General features: G+C 43.3%; 1 protein-coding gene across 4 annotated transcripts in view; it reads left to right on the top strand.

The window, feature by feature from the left end:
* LOC309361958 (vascular endothelial growth factor receptor kdr-like) overlaps window positions 1–26785 on the top strand; it is a 191683-nt gene that overhangs the window by 118931 nt on the left and 45967 nt on the right. For 3 of the 4 annotated variants that reach the window (XM_081897319.1, XM_081897320.1, XM_081897321.1), the window contains exons 12-18: window positions 3165–3273; window positions 10721–11014; window positions 14714–14860; window positions 18056–18181; window positions 19296–19402; window positions 20643–20778; window positions 22852–22956. In XM_081897319.1, the coding sequence (XP_081753445.1) occupies window positions 3165–3273; window positions 10721–11014; window positions 14714–14860; window positions 18056–18181; window positions 19296–19402; window positions 20643–20778; window positions 22852–22956 (1024 nt within the window). The remainder of the gene's footprint in view (window positions 1–3164; window positions 3274–10720; window positions 11015–14713; window positions 14861–18055; window positions 18182–19295; window positions 19403–20642; window positions 20779–22851; window positions 22957–26785) is intronic. The other variant, XM_081897322.1, reaches the window with a different exon arrangement.

Here is a 26785-nt window from a genome sequence, read left to right as displayed (position 1 = left end):
TCTCTTAAAGGCTTTCAATTTCAGGCACGTAAAAATCTCACTTTGTGTGCCATTTTCTTCGCAAATTTTGTCACCAATTCCTTCAGGTCAAGTGCTGAGGCTTGGGCATGTTCAATTGATGTAGTTTCCCAACCAACTAGTCTCCTTTGCAACATTCTTGAGCATGTGCATTTTCTTAAAGCTTTGAGCAACCACATGCCACTGACTTTGGAAGTGTGAGAAAGATCCTTTGTGCAACAGAAACATTGGGCACATTATCCAGGTGTTTTTGTTGTAATATGAAAGGAAGCACACCTTTTAGCATTTGAACTATTGTTATAAGTTCACAGCATAGAAATTCCGCATCAGTAGTTTTTCCAAATTCTTGTAGGCCTTAGGTACATCTTCAGCAGATGTTTTGTTGATACTGTATATATCATACATGAAGCCAAATAGGCAATTATGGTTTTGTAGCTGTTGGAATCTCTTCAATAGATTGTTTAGCCATATCAGAGGCAGCATAGTAGAAACCTACTTTGAATTTCTGCTTCAGATCTTGTGGTATCTCTTCCTGGGCCTCATTCTCAGTAACATATATCCAAACTTGTTGAAAACCATCATCACCCCTGCAGCCCACAAGGAAATTTCTGGGGCAGAAAATAAAATGCTCAGACACAGAGCTTTGAAGTGCAGACCTGTGCCTCAAAAGATTGGGGCAAAAGGTATGTGTGGATAAGTCCCCAGTCCTTTGAACCTGTTCCTTGTAGGGGCGATGTACCAAATTTTTCACTTACAACTTACAGCAAAAAGAAAACCCACATATTTTGAGGTTGAACGTGTCAACCATTGACAGCACACTTCTTCACTATTTGCTAGTCTCCGCCTGTAGTGTATAGGAGAAAATCTTCTTTTTTAGTCTTTGGGGAAATTGTGTGATACAACCTGCTGTGGTCCATGTTCTGTTATAAGATGTCACAAATTACCACTGCAATAGTTGGGCCAGTTAACTGGGTGATTGTAATTCAAGTCAGGCACAATGCCTTCTTCTTTTGCAGACTTTGCATTACTCTTGCTTTCTTGACATCCTCTTTTTCCTATGCGCGTTTTCAAGAAATGTATCTAATTTGTAGTAGGAGCACAACATTCAGCTCCCTCTGTGCTAGCTTCAAGAAGAGTACAGTCGTATTCTTGTTCTTCAATTGCTTTCTGTGAACAAAGGTATTTCAGGAAGAACTGTTCTTGCTTTGCCTGCTCCTTAGCTTTTTCTGCCTTTTGTTTGCGGTACTGAGCTACAGGTGGCCAGTTTTTATCAGCCGTAGCTTACTAGAAATATGTAACATAACCTCCGATCAACTCTATGGTCTTTATCTATTTCACATATACATAAAGAACATTTCTAATTCATGAATTATTTCAGAAACTATAAAATTCTTCAAAATATAAAAGATAAATATTCAGTAATTTATAAGATATAACAAAAACTAATCTGTATAAAACTGTGCCCCTCAAAGGTCAGTACTGCACTCCTCCGAGGTCTGCACCTTGGGTGACTGCCCAATTGGTCCCATATTGCAGTTTGGGAGTCAGAGTTGGGTGTCATGTCTGGACCAGTTGAAGACCATTGGTGAAGTCCATGTGTAGTAACTTTGAGGCTAGATTACTGCAATGTACTCTATTTGGGGCTGCCCTTGAGCCTGGTTTGGAAGCTCTAGCTGAAAAGTGAAGCTTAGCTTTTGCTACAAATGCATTCAAGGTGAACGCTTTACAAAGAGGGAGAGGGAACCTACTGTGCATATTGGATATAGGGTGTTAAAGAAAATAGCCAGAGATACTTTTTTTGCAAAGCATTCTACAAAGATAAGGCTTAGGGGAATTCTCTCATTCAAACCCTGTTAGCAAAAGGGATCTTGGTATCAAGAACAAAATGATTTGGGACCCTCAGGCAAAATCCTCATCCCATTCAGCAGAGGATCCACAAGGGTGATCCCTGGCAGGAAGTGACTCCTCAGGTATAATTTCTAGGTAAAGAGGGACCTTGTGGGTCCTCTCCTGTGTGGAAGCGAACCCTCCCTACCACTTTGCCACCACCCCTACTCCCCCAAAGTAAGGCTTGTTTTGCTTGTGGAAAGGAGGAGACGGGCAAGGGAAGGAAAGGCAGGCTTCTTTTATTTGGGCTTGTCCAATGTGCTTGTTAAAGACTAACAAAATGAAACAAAAGCACCTTCAGGAATTTTTTTTATGTTCTACAAAACTACTTGGAGGGTGCAGATAGTTTTGGGGGGGTGAACTGTGGTCAGAAGACTGACACATCACTGGTGTAAGCTTGGATTTAGATTAGTAGGGAGATTCTCTCTCTCTTATTTCATCTGCCTGATATAGTCTGAACTCCTTTCTTGACCTCTGCTCCTAGTTCATCTTCACAAGCCTAACATAACTGGATTGTGAGATTGAACTGAGAATCAGGGCAGGTGGGAGGATAGACCATATCACATACATTTTAAAACGACACAGAAGAGGGAAATATATCCTGGATCCCAGCTCCTTCTCTGGCTGTGGAATGTCTACTCAGTATTAAGCTCCATTGAGTTTGATGGGACTTACTTTTAGGTAAGGGTGTATAATAGCCTTCCACAACCTGGTGCCCTTCCAGATGTTTTGGAATATGATTATGATGCTCTGGAGAACATCGGGATGATGAAGGCTGGCCTAAAACTGCAGTTTCCCTAGCTAATGTGGATCTTTTAGCTCTAAGCTGCATTGATGAAAGTGTGAAATCAATGTGTGACAGACTGGTAGATGTGTGTAAGAAGCAAGCAAGATGGGAATGACCTCAGCTAGAATCCACTTTCAAGTAGAAAACTCCTGGAATTTTTCATCCTTGCTGTTACCCTAAGCTAGGCCCTGTCTGCACCACCAGTTTCCTGAGTATCAATATTTAAGTAAAGTAGATTAACCTGCACCTGACCTGTAGCTGAAAACATCTGAGGATCTGTAACGGTATCACTGGAAGATGAAATTTGCCTTGCTTGGGCTAAACTTTATCCCTGTCCTCCCTTGACAATGCCTCTGCTGTTCATCCCCCAAAGGTGAGAATTGGGTCCTTTGCATGAAAGATTCTGCAGATTTGCTTATTCCATGACCTCTAAAAGTAACCAGGCTGTCTTTTCTATTTCTCCACGTGGCAGATCATAAGCACCCTGGAAACCACAGCAAGCAATGTCTCTGGGGTCTATTTCTGTGTGGCTTCCAACAAGGTTGGCACAGAAGAAAGAAGCATTCGATTCTATGTCTCAGGTAAGGTACCAATAAGCCTTCACACCTTATATTCTGGAAGCGCATCTGCAGCAGTGCACATATATCCATCCATACATATACTTCAGGTTTACTGGACACCAGTGTGCTTCAGACTGCTTCAGAATATGGCATACTTGCTAGGGAAATATTGGGGTTCAGCCCGGGTGGTCAATAAGAGTGAGACTCCAACTGTAAGTCAAGCAGGATGTTTATTTATTAAAGCATTGCATTGCATTCCGACATACTCTCACCATGCAGATGAAGCAAGTTGGATGCCAACAGCTGAAACACGCTTCTGTTTCCATTAAACATACATTGTGACATAGCACAAAGAGATACACATGGCAAGAGTAGGAATGTCCCACTTTAAAGTAGCAAGGTTGCAAAACAGGGTCTTCTGTGGCAGAGGCTATGTATGGTAATCTTGTCAAAGATGCCTGTGGTTATCGGTTTGAACAGATCTTACATTCCACTCAGCCCAGAGCTGCATGGCCAGCTTGCTTACGAACACATTTCTGATTCTTAAATTCATTAATACCTTCATAGCTTCCATTCCTCCCTCCTGCTACACAATCAGTAGCTCTCTTCCCATGGAAAGAGGGTCCATATGTTGAACATGAAGTATGGCTGTGCTGCTCGCCCTACCTACAAAGTTATGACTGTCCCAGGCATCTATGTTGAATGTTGAGTCTCCAATGAATTGGGAGCCCTTTTGGCTCCTGCAGACGTTATTGCTGAGCCAGCTCCCAGCTGGTGCAACAGAGGTGCTTGGATCAGACCCTTCACTCCACCTGGCAAAGAACTGGCAAATCCTAGGCTGGCCCAACTCCACCTCCAAAATGTCCTGTTGTAGAGTCCTACTCCATCTCAGAGCCTCCACCAATCAGCAGTGCTCTCCTCCACTAGCGGAGAGCAGCCTGCCCTGAATCCTAAGCACATACACACAGCCACCAACAACAGTATGCTAGGATTTCTCCCTTAAGTTAGGAATGTTGCAAAGAAGAATGAAAAGGGTGGAGAAGAAAATCAAGCTCATTTGCATCTTAATGAGAAATTCACACCTCTTAAATCCAGGGAAAATAGCACTGTGTCCAACCAAACGACATATACAGACATATACATTTTTGGTGAAATGTGCATAAAGATGCATGTTTTGGTGAAAGTAACTTATAAAACTGCATCGTATATGGGGACATTAGGGGTTTTTTAAGTACATTAATCAAAAGTGCATTAAAAATATGCTTGTTAGGAGAAAGTAGCACAAAAATGCTGATGAATTCGCAAGCTGATGCATCATCATCATCATCATCATTTTTTATTTGTATGCCGCCTTTCCACAATTTAAAAAAACAATGCTCAAGGCAGCTTACAGCATAACAAGATTCACATAATTACAAAAGTCATAAACAATAAATAAACCATATCAAAAAATACACAACCAAATGGGAAACAATTTCCACATAAATCAAAAACTAAAACTAAGAATACAGCATGAATATCAAAGTTTAAAATGACATAAGTAAAAAATAAAAGCAATTTAAACAAAAACAAAACAAAACAAAATGGAGCCTTCTCTGCCCAGCGGCAGCAGTCCTTTATAGAGGCCATCAGGCCCAGCCCGGGGCCCTCAGGCAGGGGAGTCCTCCTGGGTGGTAGCCGCAGCAGCAGTTCCTATTGGCCCTCTAGGCCCCGCCCTGATGCAGAAGTGTGGTGCATTGAATTTAATATTGGGAAAATGAGAATCTTCGCGAACCGAACTTGCCAGAACCATGCATGCCTAAAGCCTGTTCAGGTCCGACTAATTTTACTGGAGCTTGCACAGAGAACTTTGCTGTACAATTGTGTCCCTTGAGGGCCACTTGATTTCCTCACACAAAAGTTTAAATGTCCTACCTAACAGACATAAGATAAGATTTGCTGCCAGATTCCCAAATGGGGACAGTTACAAACGGTTGCCCCAGGCAGTTTATCCTCTCCTGACACATTTATGAGACACATGAAAAGGGCCTGTGCTTTTTCAGGCTGGCAAGGGGGCTGTTCTGTCCATTCTCACTGTAAGCAATGCAGCTGCTCTGCGGAGGCTCAAATACAGAACTTGCAAAAGCACAGAGGGTTTAAATTATGCAGTTTATTGTGCAAAGGACAGGAAATTAAAGCCAATTAATTCCTTGTAAAAACAAATGGAACCAGACTTCCTTTTTGATATATACTGACAGTTTACCTTTTCTCATTGGAATAATTTATATGTTTTTGTAAGGAATCCTGGACACTTGAGCTCCCAAATTGCAGTAATAGCAATTAATAATTACAGTAACTACAGCTGAAAGCAAACGCTCAGCTACTTTTAGAAGATGTCACATAGCACATGCTTTACGGTGGTGAGTTGTGTGTGTGGATTTTTTAAAGGCTATTTGCATCTGTTCAGTGCAAGGATGTGAATTATATTTTATGTGTCTGGACAATGTAAGCACAGACATTCAACAAACAATCAAAGTGAAGATGCACTCTCAAGGTGAATCATCCTCCCTAGGTATGGTATGCAGAGTGACACAAGAGGTTTTCACCTTTTTCAACCTTTTACATAATAGGGACACCATGTTTAATCTAGCCTCCCCAACTTGGAACCATCAGTATGTTTCCGACCACAACTTTCATCAGTGCCAGACATGCACCAGATGGGACTGATGGGAGTTATAGTCTGAAATACCTGTAGGACACCAGGGTGGAGAAAGCTATTTAATTAATTCAGAACTTTTTGGTTGATTGTCCAGATGTTCCTTTTTGTTATGCATTCATGACAGTTTGTGCTCATGATGCCATCAGGGTGATTAACGACAATCTTGCTTTCAATGCTGTTGGTGCCTCCAAAGGTTTGGGGGGCAATCACGCTGCTTTGTTTCTGATCAGTGCAGGTCCCATAACTTTCTGCTCAACTTTTCATACCACAATTTCCCAGAGGTGAGGTGGAGGTTGTTCCACTTTTCTGGTGCTATAGTGCAAAACTGTCCCTCTAGACGGTGACAAGGAGGTAACATTAGGGAAGCACCTCAGAACACATATGCCCACAGAGGCCTTCATTAGTGCCCGCAATGTTACTTCCCCACTTCCCTGTTGAAGTTCACCTCAAGAGATGCATTATGTTACAGCCAGTAGAATAGGCTGTGGTGGGTGGGTAATGCCCACAGAATTTTATTTGGTTTGCAGATGTGCTCACGGGTCCAAAATATGTAGTAGATGTGTGAGTTTTCAAGCTCTACACACGCACCCTTCTCCCTTACACGTGAGGGAAAGTGTTTTCTAAGATGGCGTTACAGGTGTGTGCATCATCTCAAAATAAGTAAATTCTGCTTTTTGGCTTTCTTTCACAATATTATCTTACTCACCTGCAAACATGCAGACATTTTGATGAATTAATTTGATTAATCAACTAAAACCCATACATTAACTCAGATTTCTTTAATTGGGTGTCAGCCCTAAAAATAAATGAGAATCAAATTGAATTAAATTGCATCTGACAAGCACTTAAAAAATAAAATAAGTTGAATGTAGCCCTTGAGCTTAAAAATGTTCCCCCCCGACTGGCAACAGCTCTCTGAGGTTTCTCTCGAGATGCTTGTTATTGATCTTTAAGCTGCTCTGGAAGCCTTTTTGGTTGTAGAGTGGAGTTAAACATGCTTTGATTCATTCATTCATTCATTCATTCATTTCAGAGTTCCAAACTATATCTTTCCCAGCAAAATGACCCATCATGCCAATTGCTGAATATCACTTGGGGAATTGCCATATTTTTCTGTGTATAAGACACCCCCATGTATAAGAAACCCCCTGTTTTTGGAGACTCCAATTTAAGAAAATGGAGGGGATTGCCCAGGGTTGTTGAGCTTTTTTTTTGCCAAAAATCACTCACCTGACTGACAAACGCTGCCAATCACATGCGTCACAATCGCCACAAAGCGTCTGCCCAATTGACACCAGCAGCCAGCAAGCAAACACACCATTGCAGCAGTGGAAGCCAATCCACAGCAGCCCTTGCCACAGTCACTAACTACCCACCCACCCAATCACCACTGACAACCTCCTCGCGGCTACAACCAATCGCCCATTCCCCCCTCTGCACTATGAGCAAGATGAGCCCCAATTTTGAACATTATTTTAGAGTAAAAAACCCTCGTCTTATACACAGAAAAGTATGGTATGTCCTGTTTTCTGTGGTGTTGTTTCCAGGGCAAATTCACACCCACCTTCAAGTTGACAACTTGCAAGTGTTGATGTGAAATAAATCCATATTACAGAAGTTTGTTTACAGTCCATTGAATAAACAACATGTTAGCTGAGAGAAGCAGGGAAGAGGAACTCAGCTGAACAAACCATTGCGAGCCCTCATCTGGAATCCCTGAACAGCTCTTGATTCCAGACTGAAATGAGTGTTACTAATTCTGGTCTGGAAAACCTGCATGTGTTCGAGAGAAATCCTTCCATGGATTCCGTGCATTCAGCTGAAGGCCTTGACAGTGTGCCTTTATGTACACGTGACAAACATGGTCATGGACCTTCCCTGTATGTTACCATCCATACAAACAGAGCCCAGTTACAATAGACAGTGTAAGAAGGCAGGAATTGCCACTTGTCACAATTAGCATTGTTTCTATTCTGCTGCAGTTCAGTTTCTGCCAAATACTACATTATTTATCCCAAATGCAATGCCCAAGCCTATAGACCTATGATACCTTCTGTTTGGGGTAAATGAAGATGCCTGCAGCAAAATAGCCATTTAGGGGCCTAATGGGGTGTTCAGTGAATGGCAACATGGTCAATTCAGGCCTAGGGGTAGAGGAGAAATTCTATTCAGTACACATTTAAAGGTGAGCTTATGCAAATTGCACTTTCTGATGCAATACATGAATTGAGAGCCCCCCTTCAAAATGTGCACTTCTGCAGATGTTGCACTGTGGTTCTCCAACCAAGTAATGTGTACAAAATATACTGGTGTAAAGTGTGCATGAAAATAATGTGTTAAAAATGGATTGTATTGGGGGAATTTGCTTTGTAAAAATATGAATACAGTCATACCTTGGATGTTCAGCTTCCAAAAATAGTTCACTTCCAGGTTTGCAACGTTCGGGAGCCAAAACCTTCAGGAGCTAAGCTGTTCAACTTCCAAGGTATGACTGTATTAGGACAACTTCACACAAAAATGTTGATGAATTTTCATGAGAATTTTTTTTTTTTAAGTCACAAACTGATGTGGGAATATGGGGAAACTGAAGACTAAAAGAAAGAAAAAAAGAAACCGAGAGAAACTAAAATTGACAGATTCACCAATCTCAGGCCAGAGAGAAGCCATCAGGAGCCAGGCCTGGGCATTTGCATCTGACTAACTTAGCATTGCCTAAATATTACTTTTTTCAGTTTATTTTTTGGATGATGGTTTTTTTCTAAAAGTTTCACACAAGTTTTGACTGCTGCTTTTACATCAGATTTCCATGTTATTTTAGACAAACATTGCAGGTAGCTATATTGATCCATTAGGGTAGAAAACAAACAACAACCCAAAAGCATCAGTAGCGTAATATCTATTATTAGGACTGACTGAAATGTTGTGAGTGAGCTTTCAAGTCCCCTTGAGCTGGATTTTAAGCCACAGAGGAAAAGGGGCAGGGAGAAAGCTGTTGCTACTGGACGTGATCCCATTCTGCAGTTTGTAATCATCACAGGATGGAGTGGAGCGAGTGTTTGTGCAGCTTTACGTACTGCTGCTGGGATAAAGAAGCAATGGCCACTCTTCCTTTGAAAATACAAAAGCCAGCAGTTATTGAGAGCTGGTAATCAAACACATGGGGCTGTTGAAAAGTCATAAAAATAAAGTATTACTTTACAGTGCAGTCCTATATATAACTACTCAGAAGTAAGCTCCATTGAGTTCAGTGAGACCTACTCCCAGGTAAGTGAATATAGGATTGAATTCTTTGTGCCTTTTTTTGAGTTTTTATCATATAGTTATTGCCTGACTTTAATAGTGAATTTATTACCTTCAGTGTTTATTTTAGAGGAGCAAACCATAAACTTGCTTGTTAATCGCAAGAAAGTAACTCAAAATCCAAACTTAGACCAGGAAACAACACCTTTTCATTAGCAGGGAAATTCTACAAAGTAGAATGGTCTTCTCTGGGATAGATGACTAAAATGACTCAGCACACAAGGGTTTTATGTCTTAGGTGGGAACCTTTACCAACATGAGGCCCACATTCCCCCACGGGCAATCTTCCAGGGGTCTGCATGATAGTGGTGGGTGGGACCAGTGGCAAAAATGAGCAGAGCAATGGAGGTGTCTTGGGGCGGACGTGGTCTGGAGAAAGCCAATGGTTGGATAGAGAAGCCTAGAGGGTTGCATTTGACCCCCAGGCTTGAGGTTCCATACTCCTGTTTTAGGTAGAAGAAATGGTGGATGCCCAGTCTGCTGTTAGTTTCAATCCTAAAATGGGAACAGAGAAAACTATGTGTATGGAAAATGTAATAGTCTCAGTTCAGCAGCTGTGAGGATAATTGCCAGGTAATTTCGGACTATAAAAATGGCTAAGGCCTGGCTGTATGCCCAGGTGCCATGAACCTGCCTCCATCAGGACGTCTCAGCAAAACCAAAGACCACCAACAACATTGTATGGGTTAATATTAGGCCACAAGTTTATTGATGACAGATGTGAATGAGTTAGGCTTGGCACTGGGCTAGTCACCATCAACTCCAGCCCACCTGCCGGAGGGAAACCGGGGGTCAAGGCCAGTTTTGGGACTGACCCATGACATACATCAAGTGGGTACAACCCCCACAGACTTGCTGCATCAGGGGAGGCCACACCAGCTTTTAAATCCTGGGAGTGGATCTGACTCCTTGGAATCAGTCTCAGGCCTGGCCCCTTGAGTTGCCCCCCAGCAGTTGGCGTGAGGGGAATTTGTCTCCTAGCAGTTGCCAGAAGCGATACCCAGTGGTGCAACAGATGGCAGCAGTCGCAAATATCACATCACCCACATAAAGAGTGAGCAAATATTGTCAGAGGCTGGGGAGAGTGTTTGACAACTGGCACACACACACACACAGTTTCCCTGCCCCTCCCATTTGTAGCATTGTTCAGGTCAAACTACATTAGTCCATATGCACTTCATTTGGTAAAGACCATAGCTTAGTGGCAGAGCATCAGCTATGCATGCAGAAGGTCCCAGGTTCAGTCCTTGGAGTCTCCATACAGGGCTGGAGAAAGACTCCTACCTGCTGAGACCCAGGAGACCCACTGCCTGTATGTGTTGGCAGTACTGTAGTGAGTTAGATGGACCCGTGGTCTGAATCAGCTTCCTGTGTGCCATTGCTTTTTTGCCATTTGAAAACAAGAAGTTATCCATCTTCTCAATTGCATTTCAAGCATGGTTACAAGTGTCCTCCTTTCCCCCCTTCCAGATGTGCCATCCCAACTACAGACTGAGCCACAAATCACAGCCATTGTAGCAAGCAATGTCCAGTTGACCTGCAAGTCCTCCAAGTACATCTACAACCACCTCTCTTGGTACAACCCCACCTTGCAGGCCGTTCCTGATGCTTTGATGCAGAAGAAGGTGGACAACTATTCCATCTACTTGACGTTGGGCCTTAAGAATGTCTCGCAGGCCCACGCTGGTCTATACAGGTGCAGAGCTCGAAGCCACCCAAATAGCACTGAGGGGCTGGAGAAAAACACCATGCTCAACGTCAAAGGTGAGTCTGGTAGGGTGACCAGATTTCCCAAGGGAACATTGTTGAACAGGGACATACCTGGGCAGGTGAAGGGATTGTAAATAAAACTACAAATATCATTATGCATATTTGTGGAATAGTTGGACTACTGTGTATCATTCTAGTATACAGTGGCCTCACCTCAAAAAGGATATCATAGAGTTGGAAAAGGTTCAGAAAAGGTACATTAGGGATTTTTTTTAGTAGAAAGAGCTTGGGTTGAGAAGGATTCGACAGAGGTGCATAAAATTATATGTGATGTAGGGAAGAGGTGGACAGGCACAAGTTTTTCTCATTATCTCACAATATTGGAACTCAGGACCATTCACTGAAACTCAGTGTGGAAAGATTGAAACAGGAGGTGGTGATTTGCACAGTGCATGTCTCACTTTTCTGAAATCCCAGACAAGAAGTAGAAATACAAACAAAAAGAAAACAGCAAGAGGTTTTGTTAAGGTCAACTTCAATATATGTCTGATATATTGTATTTGGCTTGGTGGGTCACAAGTTGTGTGCTCTAGACTTTAGTGTGAAAACAAATAGATATAAACATATGAGCACCCCTTGATAGATGAGAGCAGAGGTTCATTTAGTATAGTAACCTGTTTCCCAGAATGGCCATCTAGATATCTCTGAGTAGTGCCCACCCACCCATGAGGTAGGCTGAGGCAGTTGCCTTGAGCAGTGGAACACCAAAGAGCAGCTTCACACAATCACTGGCAAGATCACATGAGATCTCACTGAAATCTCACAAGAGCTCTGAACCTCGAGGCCTTCATAAAGCACATCTGTACATTTCATGGTGTATGCTAAAGGTCTGAAAATCATAGCTCTTATTTTCAAAGGAGCCTGTGGTATTAGCCTCACAATTGAAGAAATAAATATATGGCCGTGGACTATGATAAAGACTAAGGGTGGCATCCAACAAAGTACATTCACTAGCACAATAATTTCTACTTGTGGAATGGAAGTTTCTTTCTTCCTCTTTTTCCTCTGCCCATGTGCCCCCATGCCCCTCTCTAATCTGATCTGGAAAGTTGAGGAAACCCTCAGAATAGATTTAGGGGTGCATGGGGAGAGAAGAGGGAGGGGAAGTTCATTGTGCAACCAAAAGTACTTTGTTGAATACCATCCAAAGAAACCTTTATGAGACAGATTAATACTTTCACATCTTGCAATTTCTAAAACTTGATTTGTGATTTTAAGGAATGTTCATGGTTATCTAAGCCTATAAAAGACTCCTGCTGGTCAAAGGGTCCTTGTCAGATATCTTAACATACCAAGAACATACCAAGAAAAAAGGAAATTCTACACATCTCAGTTGTCCCATCTTTCTAGGCATGGTATTAGTGACTGAAGATTTTCTCCACTTGACCTCAAAGAAAGCAGGAATGGATATCCTTCACCGCCACCAGTTGCACCCTGGGGTCCATTCAGTTTATGCTAGTTAGGGGGGGACTGTGAAAATTGGGTAATTCTCCCAAGTTCATAAGTCAACAGAGAGTCTTAGCTCCCAAACAAATTCCTCCATGCCAGCTACAATACAGGACTGTAGCAAATGTCCCCAGTGTGCAGCCTGAAGGTCCATGAGGCCACCTCCATGCTGAAGCAAAGTAAGTCTGGGTCTGGTGAGTGTCTGGATGGGAGACCTCTGGGAACAACATGTACACTGCCTTGGATTCCATGATGGAAGAAGATGGGATATACATGTAAGAGAATAAATAATAAAATATATAAAAGTGAAGTGCAGCCCCACAATTATCTGAATGATTAAAATGTGACAAGCAAGGTTAAAAGAGAGCTGCTTCTCTCTACCTGGCCACTTGATTTGCTGTGACGTTCTTTGAGTCAGAGAGAATTTCTCCAGCAGAGCAAATGGAAAATCCAATTCCAGCTTTTTCAGAAAATCCAATTCCAGGAACAGCATTCTCCCTGTCAGGATGTTATTATCTGCAGCCAGGTGCCTCAGAACACTTTACTTCAAAGAGCTGTGTCCGTCATTCGCTTGAACCAAAATATTGTAGCTGTACAGGTGGATTTATTTATTTATTAAGCAGTTGGAGATTTTCTCTGTCAGAGTGTTGGAAAAGTTTAGCCTGCTCAATCATTCCATTATTAGGGAGCAATCGTGAGCTGTGGCACCATGGCTAAAGCAGGGGTAGGGGACCTGTAGCCATCCAGATGTTGTCTCATCAGCCACAGCCAACATGGCTGATGGATAACAATATTTACTGGGAGCTGTAATCCCAACAACATTTCAAAGGCAACAGGTCTCTTAATCCTATAAAACCAACATGGTGTGCACCATTAAGACCTGGGTGTGAGAACTGGATGGACTTGATCTGACTCAGCTCTGCCTACTCAGTATGATTTCAACCCTGACTGGAGGGTGGGGTGGGAGAGGTATTGCTGCAGTCCGTAGTGTCTGGTTGGACATTTTGAGAACAGGATGCTGGGCTAGATGGGTGTCTAACCTGATCCAGCATGGCTCTCATTCTGTTCTTACACCCTTACACATTAGAACTGTTTGGGGGGCGGACGGCGATCCCGATATTTCAAACAAAAAAATTTATACTGAATAATCTGGTATAAAACTAACAGTTCACATCCACATTTCAAATCCACAAAGTTCACATCTTCACCATACCTTGAAAGCACATTGCTTCCTCTAAAGAATCCTGGGATGTGTAGTTTGTTAAAGAGGGCTGGGAATTGTTGCTCTCTGAGCAGTAAACTACAGTACCCAAGATTCTCTGGGGGTAAGCCATGTAGTTTACATGTGCTTTAAATATGTATGGTGTGGATATGACCCAAATGAATGCATAAAGGTGATACTATTTGGAGATGGAAAAAGAAAAGAGAACTTTCAAATCTCGACTAGTCTTCTTGAGGAGTGCCAGTTTCAGCTGTTAGCAGGGAGTCCTTGGGGAAGACACACACTGCTGTTGTTCATTTGCACCTCCCCTCTGGGGCAGAGGAAGAGGCAGGTGAACAAGTAGGTTGCAATGGTAAACATGAGATGCAGGTGCACAGGGCTCTTATCAGTGGGGCTCCTGCTGGGCTTTGGGCCCATGGCAAGTGTCCTGCCATACCAACCCCTGGCACCAGCCATGTTTCTGAGGTTAAAATACAGTAGTCGAGGCAGAAAGGATGAAAAGTATAGAAAACTGTGCTAGATTGTCTGGCAGTTACTGGTAGGAGAAGTAAATAATGCTTCCTGGCACCTGTCCTTGATACTTTGAGCATATCATACATTAATTTAGGGTGGTGGTCATCTCCACTCTTGTTTTTACAGGACAAAACTGACTCTGCATTCTTGTCGCCCCAATATTTGAATCAGGACCACCTCCTGTGAGCATGTGATAAAACTGGCGCCTGGGCTGAATTTGTGGCCTGAGGATGTCCTCTGAGCAAAAGCACTTAGCACATGCTTCAGCCATGTTATCTTACATCATATTCCTCTGAATTTTGGAGGATAGCCTCATCCATCTGTTCGTTCCTAGTTTGGTTGGATTTAAAGCTGTGCTATGTTTTTATTGATGTGATCTTTCTGTATCCTTTCCACTTTCCTTTCTTTTTTTGCTTTCCATGCATTAGAGACTGTGTATTGGTATAAAGATTGAAATGCAGGTCTTTGGTGAATATGTGGTCCTTAAAAGTGTTGCTTCCTTATATTTGCAGTTAAGACTGTGCCTTACATTATGGAGAACTTCACAGACTTCGAAGTTAATGTTAGTGGGAAAATTGTTCTGGAGTGCAAAGTGAATGGGACACCCAAACCCACAATTGCTTGGCTGAAAAATGGCTATCCAATTACTCCTGCTTCAGGTGAGCCTCTGTTTCTCCAACCTTTGATTACTGTAGTGGTATTTTCCTTTGATTAACATCAGTGACATACTCGCATCTGAAACCAGGAGAACTACTGCCAGTCAGTGTAGGCAATATGCTGCTCTGCATAGCTCATAACTGGGTTAGAAACACGGCTTACTTAACTTTTAAAAATAAAGGGATAGAGTAGAAAAAAGAGATTTGATCCATTTTTTAAAAAAGCATTATACAGGGATATATCATAAGCATAAATGTCTCTAGCAAACATTACTAGGTCAGCTTTTCTCCAGTTGAAGCTGAAAACTTGCAGGGCTGATACTAGTATTACTATTATTTTATTTATTCATATCCCACATTTTCCCCAGACAAGGTAGCTTACAGATAAGATAGAAACAACTAAAAAACAGAAAAACCATTATTAAAAAGCAATTAAAAGCTAATAGAATTAAATCTATCTATCTGTATTTATCATCTATCTACCTAACATCTTTTAAGGATACAGGTTATTGCAAAGAAAACATCACATCACAACACCATCCCTTTCCTTAAAAAGTCAGTTCCCAAAAGTTCCCAGATTTGTTCAGTACTTGTCCCAGGGCTGGAATAAGATATGTGTTTTTTAGGGGTAGTGAAGGTTCAGCCTCTGTTGGTCTTAGAACATTCATCCTTTAGAGACATTTGCCACCCATGTCTCAAACTAAGGCTTGATTAATTTGTGTTTTGCAAAGATGCATATTTTTCTCTGCTCCTCATCAGTGGCTGCCCCTGTGTCTTTAATTTTCCTTCTTGGGTTAGGCAGAAAGGGATATATAATTCAGATCGGGCTGTTCTGGGCAGAAACCCTTTACAGCTACTGAAATTTCATAAATAATTCCAGAGGGACAAGCATGTAACTCATCCAGCCAATGGAAACATGAATAAAATATCTGGCGTGGGGGGGGGGGGGACGGACACCTCAGGGTAAATATTTCAGCATTCTGCATGGAAACTTGCACGCAGAGCTTATGTTAACAACAGCCGTATTCACAGGCAGGACACGTTACAGATCTAAACCCTATCCCCCTTCAGTCCCAGTGGGTTTTACCTGCTTGATGATGATACCTCCTTAGCAAAACAGATTCACTTAGAAATCCCCTGCATCAGCAGGGAAATTAAAGATAGTAGGCTTTGCTTGGTGTCTGCACAGGCCGATGGGCTTTTCCATAGTGTGCTTGTAAAAAGCTTCCATCGCTTCAAAGAGTGAAGTATGTGAACACAGAGAGGCCTTCCCTGATGTAAGGAAATTTGGAAGAGTGGGGGCCCACCCACAGCATGATCCCTGTAAGTGGGGGCCGGGGCAACCCAATGTCCGGATGGAGGGGAGAACTTGTGCTCACTGCAGCAGCGTCTCCAGGAGCTGCCCTGCCAATTTCATTTCATACATTTTAATACCTACCGCTTAATATAACAAAATATCTGAAGGGTTCACACCATGTTACAGTCATAAATTCACTCTTCTCCTAACAATGGACACTTACTCCAGCCATTGAGAATCATGCCCACAACCCCCTCTGTAGTTTGCACCTTCTGTACCTTCTGGCCATGATAAAATATGGCCAAATGTAGAGGTATGACAGACTAAACATATTGTCCCATCTTATTTAGAATGGTCCTTCATTGAAACTACATCTTCTAGAACAGCCATTCCTTCATTGAGTTCTATTAAGGCATGGGTGGCTTATGGGTGGCCCTCCAGATGTTACTTAACTACATAACTGGATCAGGCCTGTGACCCATCTAGTCCAGCATTCTGTTCTCACAGTGGCCAACCAGTTAGCTGTGGGAAACCTACAAGCAGGACCTGAGCACAACAGCACTCCCCCCCCCCCGTATTTTCCAGCAACTGGTATTCAAAAGTATTGCTGTCTGCAGCTGTGGAGGCACCATGGCTGGAGGACCATGAATTTGTCTAATCATCTTTTAAAGTCAGCTAGGTTGGTGGGCATCATTGCCTCCTGTGGGAGCCAGTTCCGTAGTTTAACTATGCACTGCGTAACAAAGTACTTCCTTCTATTTGTCCTGAATCTTCCAACATTCAGCTTCACTGGGTTTTCACGAGTTGTAGCAATATGAGGGAGGAAGAAAAACACTTGATCCACTTTTTCCATTCCATGCATAATTTTTAAACTTCTGTCACGTCGCCTCTTACTTGCCTTTTTTCTCAACTAAAAGGACCCAAACTATAACTTTCATAGTACCTGATCAGTGGCCATGCTGGCTGCAGCTGGTGGGAGTTGTAGTTCAGCAAACATTTGGAGAGCTAGCCTGGCTCTGAGAGCCTCATGCACCTTAAAGTTTTTAGGTGTGTATCCAAACGGTTGCTTGTCAGAGTGCATCAGAATGCACTGAGAAAGTGGCAAACAAAAGTATTCTTTTACTCCGGGAGGTGGGGCGGGGAACCAAGTATTTTGTATTTATTTAATCCTATTTGCAAATCACTTCCTATAAAAAGCTCAGAGTGGTTTTAACAAGAAAAACAAAGAAACAATAATAACAATTAAAAAACAATTCCATATATAACAACAATTTAAAAACAATTTTGTACATAAAAGCAATTTCACATCCGATACAGATTGCAATAGATTGGCAAAGAATTCCAGAATTCCAATTTTCTAACCATAGCTGCATCAAAATGACTCCCCTGCTGCTCTAAATTATGCTGCCAAAACGAAGAAAACTTGGAATGGATTTTTGTGTGGAAGGACTGGGAGCTCAGTTTCATTTTGAGATTCAAAACAAATTCCTGAGCTCTCTTCTTCAATTTGGTGCTTTTTTTCAGCAGGCTTCTGCAAGCCTGAGGCCTATTTTATGCCTTAGATGTAGTACAAATTGTGGGTTGGGGGTGAGGGGAGAGCAGGCCTCATATGATCCTATACCCATTACATCCAGCTAACAGGGTTTCAGAAAGCTGAGAGAGCAAAATTCTTCCTGAGATGCTGGAGAGATGCTGCCGGTCAGAGCAGACGGCCCTGAGCAAGATGGTCCAATGGTGTGACCCAGAATAAGGCAGCTCCCTTTGATTTCATGTTCCTTTACGCTGCCAGGCACTTTTGTGTGATGTTGCCAGCAAACTCTAGATGCCAATTATATGTTGAAAAATTATTCCATGAAAACACTCTAGTACGTGCTAAAACTACTTTTCAATTCATCCCTCAGGAATTTCCATGGAAAACAACACCCTGGTGATTGAGCGAGTGAAAAAGGACGATGAGGGTCACTATAAGTGCAAGGCCATCAATGAAATGGGCCAAGACAGCACCCAGGCATTTATTAAAATAGAAGGTGAGATTGCAAGAGGGAAAAACCTTTGACAGGCTCAGTCAAGCATTGTAAAGATACCCTAGATAAGCTGCAGTGAGGATGAGTTGGGCCTGCAACAAAATGTTGCAGAATATCCTTGCCTCCCAGCAGGAGTGCTTCTGGTCATTTGTACCAGCCAGATATGCTCTTCTCCAGGTATTCCAGTCCACCTCCACCCAACACACACATTCTCACACTGGTGTTCTGGATCACTCTATACTGCAGCTATTGAGCATGCCCAGTCTTCATTGGGCTGTTTTTCATTGCTTTTGTTTCTTGCTCCATAGGTTTATTTAGGATGCAATCCTGTGGTCCCTGGAAGGGTGACCCAGAGGCCATAGGATACAACAGAGCATCTGCTGTCCCTTGTTGTTGTTGTTTAGTCGTTTAGTCGTGTCCGTCTCTTCGTGACCCCATGGACCAGAGCAAGCCAGGCACTTCTGTCTTCCTGCTGTCCCTTAGTGATGCAGAAACCTCCAACACACTGGCCCAGCCAGTATCAGAGGCCAAAAGTGGTGTCTCTTAGTTTCCATTTCCAAGAACATAGGAAGAGCCTCTGCTGGATCAGGCCTGTGACCCATCTAGTCCAGCATCCTGTTCTCACAGTGGCCAAGCAGATGCCTGTGGGGAACCAGCAAGCAGGATTCAAGCACAAGAGCACTCTCCCTTCCTGTGGTTTTCAGCAATTGCTATTCAGAAGACTTGCTGCCTTCAACTGTGGAGGCAGAATACAGCCATCACATGCCTAGTAGTCATCAATAATCCCAGTACCCCAACACACATCCCTTCCCTGCAAACTGAGAAGTAATTTAAATTGCCACCTGCCAAGATTTTTCCTTCCTACATGCTCCCAATCCATATAAGGCTGGTGTTCTACCATTGTATGAAAGTGACTCCAAGCAACATCCAATCTAGCCATCTGAAATCAATCCCTTGGTTTGCTACACCAATGACCATTTTAATTTTACAAGGTGTTCTTTTTAGTTACCTGCAGCGGTGATCATTGTGCCTGAACACATGTGTGATTTCTGGAATGTTGTGCATAGTGCCGTGGGAAACACTTTGCTCTGAGTGAATCTTGCATTTCTTTTTCCAGGCTCCGAGGAAAAGTCCAACATTGAAGTAATCATTTTGGTTTGCACTGGTTTAGCAGCCACCCTCTTCTGGCTCCTCCTCACCCTCTTCATACGGAAACTGAGAAAAGTAAGAGGATCTCTGAAATGTTCTAGGCTTCTCTTTTAGATACCAAAATTGTTCCGAACAGGAATAGGCAGCTATTCTGCAGATAATGATCTGTGGCAGGGGTGGGGAATCTCAGGCTGTGGGGTGGAATACAGCCCACCAACCCTCTCCACCTGGCCCTTGAGATTCTCCCTAGGCTATCCTCCTTACATTGGATTCTGTGACCTCCTTTAGTGCTTCTGCCTAGCTAGAACATGTCCTTCAACTCTGGTGATGGAGAAATGCCTGTGGATGTAGAAACCTTCAACTTTTGTGAGAGCCTGCTGTACATAGATACGAGCCACAGCTGTTGCTGCACCCCCTGCTGGCATCCCCCCCCCTCCCAGGGTGCCTATTACAGAATGCAGTCATCGGGATGAGAAGTGCTCCCTGCCCCTGGTCTGGGTTTTTGTTTAGGGGCAGAGTATCTGAAGAGCTGCCTATTCCCCTGTGAACCTGCCCCTTTTCTGAAACAGTCATCTGATGCACAGCTCCCAATATTCACACCTCCAAAGAGCAGACAGATGGTGATTGGGACAGGACCTTTTCTGTGGTGGCACACTTATGAAATACATTCCTCAGATAGATTTGCTTGGCGGCAAATTTACTGACTTTTAGCTGCCATGGTTAAAACATTTTTATTCTCGCATGCATTGGGTTGGCAATCAGCATGGCTTCTTTATGTGTGCCCCAAATCAATAGCAGGTGTTGGACTTGATGACCCTATGGGCACTTTCCAACTCCACAGTTCTATGATTCTAATATTGGTTTTTCAGCTAAGTATATTTATTGGGGTTTTTTAAATAAAAAAAATCGTTGTATTTTTATTTAATATTTATTAATAGTATATAATATATTAAATGATATATTTCTAATCATCACCATTGTTATTGTCATTATCTTAAATATTTAATCATCATCTCAAATATTTAACCTTCTCAGTTATTTAATCTAATATTTATTGAGCATATTAAAAAAAAGTCATCTCTGGTTACTTGCCTGGAGATGCATTTATTTAAACTTTGCCAGGTGCAACTAAGTGAATGCCTATCTATATTTATAAGTCTGTGCTCATGTGAACAGAACGCAAACTGAAGCGAAGCCAAGATTTTTGACCAGTCGTGTGCTCATTTTGTTAGACTCCCTCTCCTTTAGTTTTGGATCCAGCAGCCATTTGCCACATTAACTGGGGATTCCCAACCCCCACCTTCGTTCTTTGCAGCCAGATGCCACAGATATTAAAACAGGGTACTTGTCAATCATAATGGATCCTGAGGAGATGCCGCTTGATGAGCAGTGTGAGCGTCTCCCATATGACAGCAGCAAGTGGGAATTCCCAAGGGACCGTCTGCGGCTGGGTAAGTGATGTGTATCATGCCAAGCTTCAGAAGCAGGAGCTTGAGCATTCTGAGAACCACAGCCTAGGTCAGGAGTGGATATATTTCATGCTTGTAGGACACACTTTTGCCAGAACCCCAAGGTCCACCAGTCAGAGCTGTGTGCAAAATGGTGGCCAGGGGTGGGGAAAATACTTCTGAGCACATGCTCAGCCCAGGGGTTTTATTTCACTACCAGAAGTGACCTCACAGTCCTGCAAAACATAAATGTTCTCCTGATTTCCTTGCTCCTCGTTTCATTTTGGAAGGGTATGTGCCTTCCAACTCCACAATTTTATGCTTCTATCTCAGCAGTGCAATTTAGAAAAGGGGGACATTTTTCATGTTGCCACTGTTAAGTAATGGGGAGTCAGAAACACTTGGTAGTCTACTGCAAATCACTCAGATACCTACTGCTAGATCCCAATCTACCTTCTGCTGATACCTTGGTTAGATATGATATTCTCGTATGGTGGTTTTCAAATTTTCACTCTTCAAGTAACTGATTTCCATATTGATTTTTCAGCTACAGGACCCCAACATGGTATAAAAGGATTTGACCGGGCCATCATATAAGTAGGAATAGCCAAAGCAGTGTCTTCCAGATATTGCTAGACTACAATTCACATAATCCCTGACATGCTGGCTGGGCTGATGAGAATTGCAGTCCAACAACATATTGAGGGCACCATGTTGACTAAACTTGGTCTACAGTGTGCTCTGAGTTCCATGCAAAGCCTAGTCCAAATCTGTCAAGCCTTTTCATTGCTCTGAAGTAATTGAATATACACCCAAGAATGCATCCCTCCGCAGCTAATGAATCTTGGAAGAGGGTTGGTAGAGGCAGGCAAGCTGTCTTTCAAGGAAACTTGTCCACATTACTAGTATTTGCATTGAGGAATCTTGAATTACAGATTCTGTTTTAGAAGCCACTGTTCCTGGTAGGCATGTTGACCAACTTGATGGCTCCCAATTTAGTCCATCATCTTTGCAGGAACTGATGGGTTCCTTAAAGCAGGGGATGTGCAGACCACCATAGAAATATGCTTCAAAACATCTTCAAACTCAGCTCTGCAGAAGAAATGTCATTGCCTCTATCAAGCAAGCGCCCTCAGCTGAGGCATAGCAGAGAATTCTTTTTCTTGCAGGTTTTTCATGAGAGCAATAATTTGTGGTGCAGTGAATGTAGAGGAAAACAGACCTCAGAATTTATCCCAGTTTAACAATCTGTACTGTAGGAAAATTCACGATTAACAAAGCACATTTTTTTGCAAGGTTGTCTGAATGCAACCTGAATTCTGGAATAACAGCACTCTTGAGAGCTAACTCCTACCCTGTCTATTATCTCTGCAATGTATGTTCCCTCTGATGATTTTTTTTATAGAAAAAAATCTTACATATGTCCAGTGCTTTTTTTCTGGAGGGACGCAGGGGGGCGCATACCCCTAAACATTTTTTAAAAGAAAAAAAGCACTACATATGTCCATAAACTTTGCTTAGTTTATGCACATGTTCTGGAGTGATATGGGCCTTTGATGGATTCCTGGTGGCTGCTGCATGTGACCAAGACTCCAATGTTTTGCTCTTCTTGCACAGCAAGCAGTGCATGTTTCTCTTGTATCCAGGGCTGTGTGTATGCATGTCAGTTCTGTGCAGTTGCAAAAAAGGCACAGATTGTGGTCTTGAGAGTAGATTTCAGCTTCCTTAAACTCTTAGTTTTTGTTTAAAGATAATAAAGCAAGTTTATTTGAAATGGTAATCCTGGGGGTGAGGGTTTGTTCCCTGCATAGACCCTAGTTCTACCCCAAGATTAGCAGAAGAAGGAAAAGCGAAATGAACTGTGCTGAATAAGTGGGATTATGCAAAGCTGTTCAGTTTTGCATAATTTATTCAGGTCGATGAATGCAGTATTTCTTGATGCAGAATTCAGGTTACCATGATATAGTTTTGTTCTAGGTTTTTTTTCCTTTGCACATACTACACACAGCCTTGCTTCTGTCGGATGCAAACTGTTGACGGTTCTGCCTGGCTCACTCTTTCCTCTTGCTTCTCTAGGTAAAACTCTGGGTCATGGTGCTTTTGGGAAAGTGGTGGAGGCATCTGCTTTTGGCATAGATAAATCTTCAACCTGCAAAACTGTTGCTGTTAAAATGCTTAAAGGTACACTTCTCTTAGAATCTCAGAAGGCTTCTCCCAAAGCATATGGCCAACCAGTTCTCCGTTGCTGGCTGATTTTCCACATGATGGGACCACTGCTGAAAATGGTAGCCCTGTGTTGCTCTTCACTCCTTCTCCGCATAACCAGAAACGTGGAGCCACTGCTGGAAACAGGAGATTAGCACTGACTTCCTCCCTCCCTCTCCCTTACCCTTGTGCTGACATCACTGCATTGTGTGTCTTCACAGCCCCGTCTGTGAATTATGTGAAATAGGGGATGGGAAAATGCAGTGTGGTGATGTCCATACCAGGGACCAGGTCTGGGGTCAGCACTCCTGGACAACTGCTGGAACCCCAGCACCACAGCTGGGGCCGCTGGGTCTAAAGGGATAGGTCTGCATGCTGTATCTTAAATTTCCCACAAATCCCCTGATATAGAATTGCACTGTAAGAAATTAAATGGCAACTTCCAGCATGGCGGAGTGACACTATGTTGAGACAAGGTGGAAACTGCCCTTGCTACCAGAGAAGCCCAAGGCTGGGGTCCCACCAACATGAGAGGGCCCAACAGAGGTCGCTTTGCTGAGAGTCGCCTCAGATATGGAGCAGGCCCCTCTTAGAGATTCCAAGACCTTTCCTTGAACATTCAGCGGGATTTTAGAAGAAACATCCGCCTGCAGTGTTCCAACTTATATAGTGTCAACTAATTGTGGGGGCAATTGTACCCATCTGGCAGCCTACCCATTTGGTCAGTGAGGTGCAAACGTGTGCTTGCCTTCTAGTGTTTTGGACAGCAAGTGAAAAGGGCCCTAGAAAACTGACCAGCACTATTGATCCTTATTTGGTAAAATGTAAATAAATATTTAACATAACGAAATGACTTTAAATATATTAAATTTGATATATTTTGGTTCTGGCTGTCCTTAATGGATTGTACAGTTAGGCCAACCCTCACCTCAATATCTCTGGGCGTTATCCAAATCTTGCTTGTTTTTATGTTGCGCAAAAGAGGAATCAATGCAAGAGCAGCACTAGAAGAAGCTCGTTTTTCACAGATGTGCAACAAAGTTATCAGCAACCTGCTTGTGCATTCTCTTGTGTGACATATGCACCAGCAGGATTATTACTGCTGAGTGAGTTTAATTTATTGCTACATTGCAGGCCCATGCAGAGCTTGTCTGAGGCCTGGGGTGGGGGGTCTTGTTAAAATAAAATCAAACAGAAAAGCTGCCGGTCCCTGGTGGGCCCCCCAGCCAGCTTAGCTCTCTGAGGCCCAGGGCAAATATACCCAGCTGTCCCCCGCCTGCACAGATTGGATACAACCCTCTGGCTCCAGAGCTGTTTCATGAAGAAAAGTGGGAAGACATCAGATGTAAGAAGGGAGGGAGGAGAACTCAAGGTACACAAGCGAGAGACAGAAAGTTAATTTATTCAAAATGAGTTCGGCTAGAACAAAACAAAACAAACAAATAAATGTGCACCTGAGGTACTCTTCCATTCCTTTTGCCTACAGATCTGATCCCAGAGCTACTTGAGGAAGAGCTGTAGTTCATTGGCAGAACATCGGATTTGCATGTAAAAGGTCCCAGGCAGCAGCATAGCATGGGAGGAGCCATGGGGGCCATGGCCCTTGGCACACAATCTGGGAGGGGCACGAACCAGGCGCCCTCCCGAGATCCCCCTTGCACCCTGCCAGTGGCAGGGGCTGGAGAGTATGTAGGGTGAAGATCACCCTCTGCGTGCTCTGCTCCAGCCTGGTGGGCCCAGCTGCAGCTCCCCCTTCCCAGGGTCAATCCTGAGCAAGAAGCAGAGAGCGGCTGTGGTGCCCAGCACACCCAGCCTCAACTCCTCCTTCTCCAGGTCAGGAAGGAGAGCAGCTACAAAGCACCCAGCCAAGGCTCCGCCTTCCTTGGGTCAAGACTGACCTGGGGCAGAGAGCAGCTCCCTCCACGCCCCACTCCTTTTGGGGGTGTGCCCCGTACACACGACCCAGGCATTATTTACCTACACCCCCAGGTCCCAGGTTCAATCCCTCACATCTCCAGGTAGGGCTGGGAAGAGATTGCTGGTCTGAAACCTGAAATAGTCACTGCTAGTCAGTGTTGAGCAAGTTGGACAGCACAGCCCCATCACCTTTCTTGTAAGCTTTCCTGCCAGTGACTACAGACAATGTGGACTTCATGGGAACAATTTGTCAGCTGCACAGTGGCTGTCTACACAGAGGGAATAACATGTGAACTCTACACTCAGCCATCGATGCAGCCTTGAATTCCTAGCATCAATGGAGTGACAGCCTCCATTAGAAAGTAGGTTGTGGGGGAAGGAGAGCATAGAACATAATGGAATTTGGTTGTCTGAAACAGGATATAAACCTTTGATCCCAGCCCTTGGGGATGGAGAGAAGTTCAGGGGCCTGAAAGTGAGTGGTGCCAAGAGCAAATTAAGGGCAATATGCTTACCATGTTTAAAACAATGGAATATGTTTCTTATCCAAAGCTTGGGCCATATGGTAACTCCTAATGACGTTTACATATCAGAAACTTGATGAACAAACAAATCATCTGTCAGGTTATACATTATAAAAATATTTTAGTTGCACTTTTAAATATTTTTGGAACTGTGCATTTGCCTAATTATGCAAATAATTATTTCATTCCCTATCCACTAGTTCTGGTGTTAGTTCAGTGCCTCTTTTGCTTTAGAATCTCCCCCTACACCTTGGTATAGCTTTCCCCAATCTGTGGGTGTCCAGGTGTTCCTGGACTACAACTCCCATCATCCCTGACCATTGGCCATGCTGGCTAGGATGGATGGTAGTTGTAGTCCAAAATGACTGTGGGGGAGGGGCACCAAGTTGTGGAATGCTTCTCTAGCTCAACCATCACAACCTTCTGCCTCCTCTCCTGGGCACCCAACCCCTTTAAATGTTGGACTTCCTCCCAAGGCTATCTGGATGGGCACCTTTGCACTGTGCTGCACATTATTTTCAGGTCTCCGTCAAGGGTTAGTTCTGACAACAAACAGCTTTTGAGCAAGTTCCCACAGCAGAGCATAGGTAGGAAAGGAAAATGTCATATTGCAATTCACCATCCATGTGGATTGTGCAGGAAACATCTCTGGGAAAGGCGCTGGATTCTTGACAGCCAGGGTCCACAAAGCTTTCCTAAAAGTCCACTTGCGTCTTTTGCAAGATGCTGAGTGGTTTTGTGATGATACTTTGTGCTGCCAGGTTGTTAGCATACACTGTATTAGAGAAAACCTTCCCTAACTGGTGTCCTCCAGATTTCCAACCTGGTGCCTGCTAGGCCCTACCCTAGTCTTGTGACTGTAATTTGTTTTACACTGTTACTTAATATTGTGATTTAAATGACTGAAAACTGCTCTGGGACCTTATAGTGAATGGCGAGTAATAAACTGAAATAATAACAAGTAGAAGAATAGCTCCACGTTTTGGACTGCCCCTCCCAGGAGCATTTGTGCTGACTGGGGATGATGGGAGTTACAGCCCAAAACATCTGAAGGGCACCCAACTGGGGAAGATGTTCTTAGAACTTCAAAAGCCTCCCTTCTCCGTGTAACTGGCAACACAGAGACATTTCATCAGCTGCAGCTCTTTCAACCTCTAGCAGGAAATGTGGAGAGGAAGAGTTCCTGCAGGGCAGTTAACTCCCCCCACCAACACCCCAACTCCACAGATAAAAGAGAAGTTACTCTGAGGACTTGATGTTGTAAGGGCCAAGGCAGGACGTTTGGGTGGAAGACATTCTGAATCTAATGAGAATAAATAATAAGACACACACACACACACACACACACACACACACACACACAA

The sequence above is a fragment of the Podarcis melisellensis genome (genome assembly GCF_964234715.1).
Source record: "Podarcis melisellensis genome assembly, chromosome: Z".
Taxonomy (NCBI): domain Eukaryota; kingdom Metazoa; phylum Chordata; class Lepidosauria; order Squamata; family Lacertidae; genus Podarcis; species Podarcis melisellensis.
The sequence above is the reverse complement of the archived record's forward strand: the minus strand, read 5'-3'. Positions and strand labels throughout refer to the sequence as shown.